General features: G+C 61.4%; 2 protein-coding genes across 3 annotated transcripts in view; both read left to right on the top strand.

Annotated features, from left to right (window-relative positions):
- Positions 1–777, top strand: part of LOC102493356 (coiled-coil domain-containing protein 187) — an 18,698-nt gene extending 17,921 nt beyond the window's left edge. For both annotated transcript variants that reach the window (XM_006163346.3, XM_006163345.3), the window contains exon 10: positions 523–777. In XM_006163346.3, the coding sequence (XP_006163408.1) occupies positions 523–709 (187 nt within the window). In that variant the 3' untranslated portion in view covers positions 710–777. The remainder of the gene's footprint in view (positions 1–522) is intronic.
- Positions 778–3,352: 2,575 nt separating this feature from the next.
- LOC102479403 (uncharacterized) overlaps positions 3,353–11,458 on the top strand; it is a 20,346-nt gene continuing 12,240 nt past the window's right edge. The window contains exons 1-7 of the mRNA XM_027766281.1: positions 3,353–3,406; positions 3,528–3,702; positions 3,883–4,076; positions 4,277–4,576; positions 5,354–5,457; positions 5,545–5,636; positions 10,136–10,277. Coding sequence (XP_027622082.1) covers positions 3,353–3,406; positions 3,528–3,702; positions 3,883–4,076; positions 4,277–4,576; positions 5,354–5,457; positions 5,545–5,636; positions 10,136–10,277 — 1,061 coding nt within the window. The remainder of the gene's footprint in view (positions 3,407–3,527; positions 3,703–3,882; positions 4,077–4,276; positions 4,577–5,353; positions 5,458–5,544; positions 5,637–10,135; positions 10,278–11,458) is intronic.

Below are 11,458 nucleotides of genomic sequence, written 5' to 3'. Positions count from 1 at the left end.
GATGGTGGGTTTGGCGTTCGGTCTCCCTCATTCCACCCTGCCCCCTAAGCTCCGTTGGCGGGACTGAGCTGGGGAGGTACGGGCAGCGTGAGGGGCAGCTGGTTTCTGCAGACCTCTCTAGCTGTTGAGAAGGGGCTCAGGCAGGCGCATGAGGCCTGTTTCCAACTGCCAAAGAGCAGGTGAGCGCTCCGAGAAAGGGGAGGGTCAAGAGCTTCAACTGGGCGTGGTCACGGTGCCATCCCTCTCCATTGCTCCGCCGTGCTGCCATCTGGGGCACGCACGCACACGGGCCTGGAGTGTTTTGCAAGCCGCTGGGGCCAGACCAGAAGCATGGCTGCCCACGTGGGATCTTGCTTTCTTAACCACTAGGCACGGGCCCGACCTAGGGAATTTCAGTGTCCCGTCTGTGAGGCCACAGGGACCCAGATTCCTGCCCAGCAGGGTACTCTCACCCACTAGGCCCCCATCTGCTGCCCACCCAGGGGCCGCCTCTGCTCACACATGTGCTTCTGTGTCTCCCAGCTCCCGCGGGGTCCCAGCCATACTGGACCCCACCTGCGGCCCCCAGCAGGGAGAGGAGGTGCTGCTGTCTGGAGGGGCAGGCATGGCAGCGCCCTGGAGCACCCAGACCTGCGGTAAGGGCGAGCCTGTGGGCAGGCCCTGGGCTGGCTGGCCGGGAGGCCTGCTCGGGACCCTGTCCACTGTGTAGAGAGCGAGCTCACTCTGAGGGCAGAGGAACCCTTGTGGAGGCGTCTGCACATCCGGATTAAAGTTCCTCGGAGGCTTTAGGAGCGCTGTGTGCTCTGTGCTCTTGTCACGCCGGGAGGGCCAGCCCCTTGCAACTCCCCAGGCCCTGTCACCGGGTGCCTGCCTTTTCTTTGGCTACTGCTGTGTTCTCATTCCTGGTGCTTGGAGGGGCCGTGGGTACTCACCGCCGGAGGCCCCAGGAGGTCTGGGGCCCAGGGAGCTGGCCAGGCCTCGGGATGTCTCCCCGGCAGCAGCAGCCACACCGTGGGTACTTTCCCGCCACCGTGGGTTCAGGGAGGCCCTCAGGCTGTCGGGGGCAGCTGGAATAGAACCCCTGCACCCGGACACTTGTAACACACAGACTCGTGTTGGCTGAGTGTTCTGAGGTTAGGGCCACCGTCGTACAATGCCTCCTTGCCATTTCCCCTATAGCAGAAGGCAGAGGGTGAGAGGCGGAGACAGGGCCGCACTGGCCCTTGCCTAAGGACCCTGTCCTGTGATACCGCCGTCAATCCATTCGCAAGGTGCTGCCTGCTGGCCCCACACCTCTTACAGGTCCTGCCTCTTAGCCTGGCACTGTGTCAGTTCAGTACCCTCGCAGGCTTTGGGGCTCAGGTTCTAGCCAGGGCTCATCTGTCCTCTGCCCAGGGCAGGGTGCACAGACAGACGGGCAGCAAGCTGCCTAGGGGTGCTGGACCAGGGCTCTGCGCACCCCTGCCTGGGTCTGCAGACTATCCTTCCAGGCTGGCCAAGCAGGTCAGCCACTGCGTGAGGATGGAGGGGAGCCCCACCGCAGGAGCTTCTAGAACCGGGGGGGAGGGGGGGAGGGTCGGGGCAGGCTCCGGCCTACAGCTCAGAAGGGAGTGGGCCTCTGTCCGCACCCTCATTTCCACTCCTGGCAGAAGCTGCTGCAGGCCTACCGGGACAGGCAGCAGGAGTCCACCTGCCTCAGCTCCTACCACTGCAGGCAGCTCTGTCCAAAAGCACTTTCTAGACTTCAGCACCGTGGGCTGGCCCATGGTTGAGGTAGCCAGATCCCATATGGCCCATCTCAGTTTGAATCCTGGCCCCAGTGGCTTGAAAATCGTGCTGGACTTGTGTGAGTGCGTGCCCCACATCTCCGTGAGATGAAGAGATGGGGGAAGAGGGTCGTGGCTGACCACACCCCACTGTGGGGTTCCACTCCCCCGGCTGTCTCTCTCTGGCAAGTAATAAAGACAGATACGCGGACCAGGGCCGTCTGGAGGGACTTCCCAGACTCAGACGTGGGCACAAGGCTGGGTGGCAGGTTTGCGAAGCGGGTGACATCCTGGGCTCCAGGCTGCCCACTGCAGCAGCACCAGCTGCACGTGGCCCATGTGACCGCAGAGGCAAATCTCACGCGTCATTCCTTCAGACTGCAGCGCACAATCTAAGAGCAGGTGTGGCTGCCAGCCGCCGCGCCGCCAGGCGACAGAGCCTGGGCTGGCGCCGAGGCCAGGGCACTGGGCTGGCTTTGCTCTGGGGTCCCAGCCCATGGGGACAGCTCGTGGGCAGCCCGTATGTGCTGGCCACTAGCACCGCCTCTGCTGCATGTTTGTGGAACTGTCTCAGTGAGTCTCGCAGCTGCCAGGCATGTGGGGTGGCAGATGGAGTCGGATTCTTGGGGCTCCTCACCAGTCGGCATTGGAGGAGCAGGAGCAGAGAGCGAGGTGTGCCGTCCTCCACTCACGGGGGCTCCGGTTGTCTCCGGGGTTCCAGGGCCCTGCCCGCCATCCAGCTCCCCCTGAACTGGATCAGAGCACCCAGGGCTCCGCTGTCTCCCAGTGACTCACCAGGGGTGCTGATGTGGCCAGAGACAGCCAGGAGCTCCCCCTCCTCTGGCTGCGTGGCTGGGGGGACCTTGGGCTCTTGGCTCCTGGGCCTGGCTTCAGTTTCTCAAGGGCCATACAACAAAATCAAAACAGGATTTTCTTCTCCTTGGAAAAGAATTTCAGCCCAGAACAGTCAAACCAAAGCCAAGAATCCTAGAGCTGTCTTCACGTCCCCCTGGCTGAGGGCCGCCCTGGCGTTCAGCACAGGAGAGGCGGCCGCATTGGGTCACACCTGCTCCTTAAGCATTGGCTTTTCTTCTGACCATGGAGACAACTAGCCACTGGCTTCACTATTGTCCCCAGCTTAGCTGTGAGAGGCTGGACCGCTCTGCCGGGGAGGGCCGGCCCTGCTATTCTCCTGGCCGTTGGAGCAGTGCCCTGGCCGTCGGGGCCGTGCCCTGGCCGTTGGAGCCGTGCCCTGGCCCTTGGAGCCATGCCCTGGCCCTCGGAGCTGTGCCCTGGCAGTTAGAGCAGGGATCTGGCCAGAGCCCCCACTGCACACTGGCCAGTGATGACCAGGAGCTTGTGCACCACAGACCAGGGGCCGAGCCCTGGAGTGAGCCGGCCATCCCCAAGGGGCTCCCTGCCAGGTTTCACCCAGACCAGGCCGACGGCAGGCGGGAGGTGGGCAAGGAAAGGGACTACTGACCGCCCCTCCTGCTCTGGACCGCCCTGTGGCGGGCTCTGCAGGCCGGGAGCGTTGGCACAGAGTTGGAGGTGGCTCCCTCAGAAACCCCCAGGAAGGAGGAGCCATGCTCTGCCCTCAGGGCTCCATGGTCCCAGGGGAGGCCGAGGTGTCCCTCCTCGTGGGATCGGGCACGTGACTGTCTGTGACGTGACTGCACCCTACATGGTTGTCCCCATTAGCAACCCCGGCAGCTGCACCCACTGGACGTGAACTCAACCACCCCTGGGTCTTCCCACCAGGAAGCAGGGAGCTCTGTCTGCACGGAGGCTCCACCTGGCAGTCACCTGTGTGCGGCACCCAGCAAATGCCCGACGGCCAACACAGACCCCGCCTGCCTGGTGGGGGAGCCCGTGGGCCTGGCTTCTGCCATCTCCCTAAACTCGGGCCACTGGTCCCAGCAGAGTCATGCCAAGGGTCAGACCTGTTGGCAGACAAGGTGACACTGCAGCCCTGTCCTCCATGTGACCGCAGCCCGTCTCGGCTCTCCTGCGCTCCTGGCCCCTGGCCTCAGGTCCTTGTAGGCCGAGGGTGGCCTCGTCCTCCCACAGAACTGAGACTGTGGCCGCTCAGCTGCTTCTCTCCATGGCCCCACAGGTCCAGAGGAGCCTGGCAGGCCCTGTCCCGAAGAGCGGGGTAGTGGGCACCTCACCGACACCCAGCAGGAGTCCCTGTCTCTTGAGTCGCCGACGGTACGCCCCACCCACGACATCAGGCCGATGGCCACCATCCCTTTAGGGCCCTTCTGTTTGGGAGCAAGACCCCAGGGCACGGAGCTGTCGAATGTGGAAGTGGGGCAGCCCTGGCAAGAAGGGGCGATGTGTAGAGGTGGGGGGCTGCTAGACTGACCCAGGGCGCCGGCCTTCGTGGGCCCGGGGGAAGCCCAGGCAGGGTGAGCAAGGCAGTGGGGCCTGCCAGGGGTGGGCCCAGCGGGGTGGTCTTCCGAGGAGGCCTGGGCTCAGCGGAGCAGCCTTCTCTCGGGCCATGGCAGCTGGCCGGCCGAGCCCTGAAGTACGGGTTCTTGCTGCAGCCGGGCCGGCAGGTGGAGGCACCGGCACTGGCCCTCCTGCGGCACCGGGCGGAGCTGGAGGTCTGGGAGACGCAGGTGGCCTTGGACACGCTGGTCTTCAAACGCCGACTGCAGGTCAGCTGGGCTGCTCCCTGGGCTCTCATGAGCACGCCCTCCCTGTCCACGGCCCTTCCACACTGGTGGTGGCTCCATGACAGCCTTGGTCAGGCCCAGGCAGCGTGGACCGACTGTGAGCGCGGGCCCAGCACGTCGGGCGGTTTGGTACCACCGCGATCAGCACAAACTAGGACTTCGTAGAGCAGGGACAGGCTTGGCCACTCGCGTCCTGGGGCACCTGCTCCAGGGGCTCCCAGCAGGGACCAGAGCTGCTCACGGGTGGCCATTTGTGCCTCAGGGCTCACTGACCCCTGAGCAGAGGGCTCCCTGCAGAGGCCCGAGCGTGTGGCCTGAGGATATGTAATGCCACGTTCCCAGCAGGTCTCCCGGCCTGCTGCCTGGCCGCCTTGTGCCAAGGCATTTACCCCATCGGGCAGGCAGTCCTTGCTGGACAGGCGCACCAGGGTCCCTGTGAAAGGAACAATGGCACCCAGGCCTGGGGCGGGGCCCCCTTGTGGCGCTGGTGCCAGGTTCGTGGCTGCGATCGTGGCCTGCGATGTGCCTCCGGGCTGCTGGCGGGATGTCCATTCAAGCACACTTGGGGAGGCATCGGCAGGAGAGTAATGGAACCGCAGGGAGTGCGTGTGCGTGTGCGAGCAGTACGGCCACCCGGGGCCCTGGTACAGACACGCCTGGCCTGCAAACCCCTCTCCCCTCCATTGCCACCCTCCAGCCGCACGCTCTTGCTTCCCACGGCACCCTGGCTTCTGGTATCGTGCCAGCTGGGCTGTGGTGGCCACGGCAGGACAGAACTTCCACATCTCAGGCTCCTCGGCCCCGGGAGGCCCCTCACGAGGGACACCTGCCCAACCTTGGGCTCCTCTGGGGACACTCAAGGCCCGGGGGTAAGGAGCGGCCTCGTCCACCCCCTTGTTCTCACAGCAGTTGATGGAGGGACACTCAGCTCAGGCCAGGCCAGAGGTGACTTCGAAGCCAGAGCAGCTGCAGATCTGTGGGGACCCAGAGCTGACGACAGCCAATCCCAGGTGAGGCCACAACTGGGTCAGCTTCCCGCCTAGTGAGGGCAGGGTCTCCTGGCACTGGGTGGCTCTAGGGTGTTTTCTCGCCCACAGACCAGACTTATCGACAGCCAGAGACACTGCTGTGGCCTCCCAGGACCCCGAGGAAGGACCAGAGGATCGGGCCGGCAAGCTGGCCTCTGAAGGTGAGTCACCTCAACTGCCTTGGGCCAGCAGGAGCCCCGGTGGGGTAACGGCCAGCAAGACAAGCCCAGAGAGCAGGAGCCCTCACTAAGGCCAGCGGTAGGGCCAGGGCTGGGCTTCGAAGCCAAGTCTGTCAGACACCAGAGCCGTGCGACTGGCTGCTGGGCAGCACTGGCCCCTGCCTCATAGGGCCTGGACACCTGGGCCATCTTCACCCACACGAGCCACACGGAGGTGAGTCAGGGCTGCAGCAGGAAGGCCTGGGTCAGACTCGAGGAGAACCAGCTCCCGAAGAGCCGAGGCCAAGGCGGCAGTCCAGCCCTGGCCCCAGAGCCCAGCACATGCTGCTGTGGGCCCTGCCCTGGGACACAGGGGCCCCACTCCCAGCTGCCTGCCTCATGGCCACACCGTCTCCCATGCAGCCCACCTTGGCCTCCCTCCAGGCTGCTGACACGCCCTCTCCCTTCCTGGGCAGCTTTTCCCCTGGCCTGTCAGTGCTGGCCCCTCAGGTGCCCAACCCAGACTCCCCTTCCTGGGATGCATGTGGGTGGGTAAGGCCTGTGCACATGTGCATGGAAGGTAGGGCAGGGGCTGCAGGTGTGCACAGACATGGATGGGGGGCAGGGGCTGTGCTGCACACAGGTGAGTGGGTGGTGGCGCAGGGGCTGCAGGTGCGCACGGGGGGATGGCGGGGCAGGGGGAGGGGGTTGGGTGGGCGGGGGGGGGGGGGGTGGAGGGCGAGGCAGGGGCAGGTGTGTGGATGGCGAGGCAGGGGCTGCAGGTGTGTGCAGGTGCGTGGATGGCGGGGCAGGGGCTGAAGGAAGGGCTCATGGCCCTCCCAGAGCTGGTCACAGTGAGCAGGGACACCCCCCGGTCACTCACCGTGAGGCCTGGCACCTGTTTAACCTCACTGTGGTCACGACGTCTGCCTGACTCTAATTGTGCCGACTGACTGGAGCCCAAGTGCGGTCTGTGAGGGGGACGTGCCAGGCTCTTGACAATGTGCTGCACTCTTGGGAGGAGGTCTGGGAATGGCACCGGCCACACTGGGTGTTCACACCCTCCACCCTGGTGGGCACCCACGCGTCAGCACAAGGCATGTGGAAACGCACCCATGGCTGTGGGCTTGCCCCGTTCTCCGAGTCTCGCTCTGCTGGGAGGCACAGGCACGATCCGGTGTAGACGGACGGCTGCTCCACAACACTCGGAACAGCCCTCCTCGGCTGGCAGCGCCCCTGCTCCCGGCTGCAGCGCCCGCGCTCTCCCCGCCCCTGCCCCCTGCCGGCACCTGCGCTCTCCTCGCCCCTGCCCCCTGCCAGTGCCTTCCCTTGTTCTTAGCTGCCAATGTGCTTGTCTTGGTCTCTCGTGGCATTTTTGGTCTGGATATAGCTGGTCTTGCTGTGAGAAAACGCCCCGCCTGGCAACCTCTGCCTCAGGCCCGGCCCTCCCGTCCAGGTGCACGTGCAGGCTGGCGGGCTCCCCCGGCTCCGCCATCGTCCTGTCTCCTCTCGTCCCACCTGCTCCTACTTTTTCAACTTTTGCTGCCTCTTTTGGATTAAGCAATATTTCTATAATTCCACTTTTTTCCTTCGTCAGCTTATAAGTTACGGCTGTTACTTTAGTGGCAGTCTAAGGACCTGTAATGGCGTCCACAGCCCCCCACCCCCAACCCCCGTGGCCTTGGGCCCACCACCCACAGCAGGGCTGAGGGCTCCGCCCTTCTCCCTCGCTCTGCGCTGTGCTCTCCCTCACATCTCACACTCCGATGTGCACGCCGGGTTGCGCTTAGAGCCGGCTCTCAGATCCCATGTCGCCTGTCTCCCTGCAGCTGCCACTTTACCGTCCCTGCTGCACTTCGCTCCATAGGTCTGGCTTTCAAGCCGCCGTCGCCGCCTTCTTGCCCGAAGGGCTCCTGGCACGGTTCTGGTAGGGTGTGTCTGCTGGTGACAAACGCTTGTGGCTTCTGTACGTCTAAGCGCATCTTTGTTTCATCCTGGCTTTTGATGTATTTGTTGCCAGCTGGAGGACTGTGGGTGCCCAGCACCTCGCAGTGGGGCAGACATCGCCCGCCACCTCCATGCCCCCAGGAAGATGCCTGCGGCGCCCTGACCCTGGTCCCTCTGTTTGTAGCTGTGACTTCTTGGGCTGCTTTTAAGACCGTTCCTGCTCCGATGCGTTACACTTTGATGCTGTTTTTCTTTGTTTCTCGTACGCAGGGTTTATTGAGATCCTGGGACTTGTGGTCTTAGCATTTTCTTCAAATTTGGGGAAATTCCAGTGACTATTTCTTCAGTTTTCTAGAAGGCACATGCACATGCCAGAGAGAGCGCGAGTGAGCAGTGAGAAAGCACCCGGTGGGGACCGCCACACTGCAGTCCCCTCCGTCCCCTCTCCTTCGGGGCTCTGGCCACATATGCACATGGCTTGGCATGCTCTTCAAGCTGCCAGCCCTGGACTTGAACCATGCAGGTGGCCATGTGGGACCCAGCTGCTTTAACCACCATGCCACCAGCAGGTCCTCAAATCCTTCTCTCTGCCTCTGTCTCCTGTCTTTTAGACTTCAATTACCCGTATCTTAGGCTGCTTAAGTTGTAAGCTGCAGAAGCTCTTTAAAAATTCCTTTTCTATTCCATTTCCTTTTGGACAGTTTATTGTTATGTCTTCAACTTCATTCATCTTCTTCTTCTCCAGCACTTAATCTACCATTAATTCTATCCAGTGTTTTTGATTTTTCTTTCCTTCTTTTAAAAAAATTTTTGCTAGAGGGAGCCTGTGCTGCCAGAGTTAGACAAGAAGAGAAAGCACCCACAGGGGCATGGCCGCACTGCAATCCCTTCTGCTCCTCCTAGTCCTCCTTTTAGGGTTTTGGGCATGCACACACATGTGCTTAGTGTTTCCAAGCCACTAGGTCTGGGACTCTAACACACGTTCAGCCATGTGGGGTCCAGCTTACTTAGTCAAACCAGGCTGGCTCCCAGCGCGTGTTTACCCCTGGGCGAGATATCACCCCTCAGGGGGGATGGTCACGCCGCAATCCCTTCTCCATTCTCCTCTTGGGATCTTGGGCACGCGCACGCCCACGTGTCCGGTGTGAGTTCAGGCCACCGGGTCCAGGACTAGAATCACGGTTGACTACACAGGAGATGGCCATGCCACAGTCCCATCTCCTCCATTCTCCAGGGATCTTGAGCATACATGCACACGCACCCAGTGTGATTTTTAAACCACTGAGTCCAGGACTTGAACTGTGGTCAGCCATGTGGAAATCTGGCAACGTAACTGCTAAACCATCTGCCGGTCCCCTACTTAACTTTTTTTTTCTTTTCAAGAGATTTTTTGCTATAGGGCATGTGTGCTCTCCAGAGAGACACACAGAGAAAGACAGAAGGAAGCAAGAAATCACCTCCCAGGGAGGATGGCCATGCTTCAATCCCTTCTCCATCCTCCTCTCAGGATCTTGGACACATAAGCACATGTGCCTGGTGCGAGTTTAAAGCCGCCAGGTCTGGGACTCAAACCACGATCAACTATGTGGGAGTCCAGCGATATAACCATTATGCCATCTGGTGGTCCCCCTACTCAACTTTTTAAACATATGGATACAGTTTAAAAACCTTTCCCCGCTAATTCTAATACCTATGTCAAAACTAGATCAGGTTGGGAACCAGCAGTTAGCGTAATGGCTATGTCGCTGGATTCCCACATAGCCGACCGTGGTTCGTGTCCCGGACCCAGTGGCTTAAAACTCACGCCGGGCGTGTGTGCATGCGTGCCCAAGATCCCGAGAGGAGAATGGAGGAGAAGGGATTGTGGTGTGACCATCCCCCTGGGGGGTGATTTCTCGCTTTCTGTCTCTATGTCTCTCTCTGTCTGGTGAGTGCATGTGCCCTATAGCGAAAACCTCTCCAAAAAAAAAAAAAAAACTAGATCAGGTTTAATCTTTTTTTGTGAATTTTTTTTTTTTTTTTAAATGGGAGAGAGGGGCCTGGGGATCCCAGTGACCCCATGCTGGCGTTTGCAGGTTGATCAGGGGATTCGAGCCTGTACTGGCCCCTGGCTGCCAGCCCTTCAGGATTCTTGGGTCACACGGTGGCCACGTCTGGGCCTTGCCGGAGCAGTGTCCTTGGTATGACGCTTCGTTGCATGCCTGCTGGACGCTGGGTGCCAGGTGTTCTTATATCCTATGCACGCTCTCAACTTGTCCTGGGATTCAGTTAGCGGGCAGAACATGATTGTTCTGGGTCTTTCTTTCATAACCCGTTGGATGGACCCACATCAGTCTCGGCCCAGGCTAGGCCAAGGCCTTCTGTATACGCCGCGCTGTGACTGGCAGGTTGTGCGCTCTTCCAGCCAGGCCACAGGCAGAAGCAGGGCTTCCTGTGGTCCTTCCAGAGTGTTCTACAGCACCTGGAAGCTTCATCAATCCAGCCTTGACCAAAAGGTCAGGGGAACACCTGGCTGACCTCTGAGCTTCTCCTGACGCTCTGTCTGCCACCTCCAGCCGTGGTCTCCTTGGACTCTTGGCTCTACCTCCTCTACCGGGAGGGACGGCAGGCTCTGCTCAGTTCCCCTCGCCGCGCTGCCGCTGGAAACCCCTCAGTCAGCTGCGGGGACTGGAGGACGCGCCTCTTCTGTCTCCGTCTGTCAGAGCCTGGCAGGCTACGTTGCCTCCTGTGGTGTCCAGAAACTTCTTTCATGTGTGTGAATGTATGTACACATGTGTGCACACACACGTACACACAGATTGATAGATGAGAGCACTCCAAAAGGTTCGTGCAAAAACGAAATTAAGATACGAGAGCATTTTGGTGTAAAAGAATTGGAATCCATGCAGTTTTTCATGTACTATGAGAAACACGCCCTTTCGGGTTTGGCCATGGACAGAGACCTCTCTGGAGCTGCCCCTGCTCGGAGCTGGCCCGAGCTGCAGGCCTCCTCCCTCACCCCCAGCGGACAGGTCAGCCGTGGGACCTGGGCTCGGCTGTCTCCCATGCGTTGGGGCTGGATGGTGAGTGGCCACCCCCTCTGGGCCTCGGTCTCTCTGGGGCACAGCTGGGCTGGCCCCCCTGCTTTGGGCCTGATCCGGAGCTGTGCAGTCACACACCAGAGTGTGACGTCAGACGCGGTCCCTTGTGCTGCTCTGGTGTGAAGGGAGGAAAGAGGCACCCGCTTCCCAGTGAGGCCCTCCTTCGGGACACGAGTCGCCCCACCCTCTCCACGAGCCCACCATGGCTATTTTATCCTCAGAGCTGCTCCTGGCCAGGCTCCACCGTCCAGACAGCCCCGCACACCAGGTACAGAGAGGGCCTCGGGGGGAGGGCAGCGTGGGCTCCAGCCTGGCACCACTCACAGTGGACATCGGACCCTAGAGCCTGCACCCAGGTCCCCACTGCAGGGCTAGGCTGGGGAGGGTATCCCCGCCATCATGAACCCACCCTTCTAGCTGACAGCTACCTGAGCCTGGTCCTGCCGCCCCAGGTGACAGCGAGTGTGGCCATGGCAATAGGGTGCTCCCACAGGGTGGCCCCACCCAGGCTGCACCTTTCAGCCCCACCAAGCCTGGCCTGGCCTCTCTAGAATCCTCTAGCAGACAATAAACAAGCACATTGTTTGGGGCAGACTGGGCGAGGGATGAGTGGGGCAGGCAGTCCCAGAGGGCTTCCCGAAGGCGGCTGCTTCCTTCCCAGGGTCAGGTTGTGTTCTTGCCAAACAAAGCGGGTCCCGGGAGAGGCCAAGAAACTCGGCAGTGACGCTGCCGGGTCGGTCTGCCCGCCCAGTGGAGCCCAGCAAGGACCCAGCGCGCCGAGCCCGGAGCCACTAGACC

Source organism: Tupaia chinensis, unplaced genomic scaffold, assembly GCF_000334495.1.
Source record: "Tupaia chinensis unplaced genomic scaffold, TupChi_1.0 Scaffold142100_1, whole genome shotgun sequence".
Taxonomy (NCBI): domain Eukaryota; kingdom Metazoa; phylum Chordata; class Mammalia; order Scandentia; family Tupaiidae; genus Tupaia; species Tupaia belangeri.
This window is presented reverse-complemented; position numbering and strand designations above follow the sequence as displayed.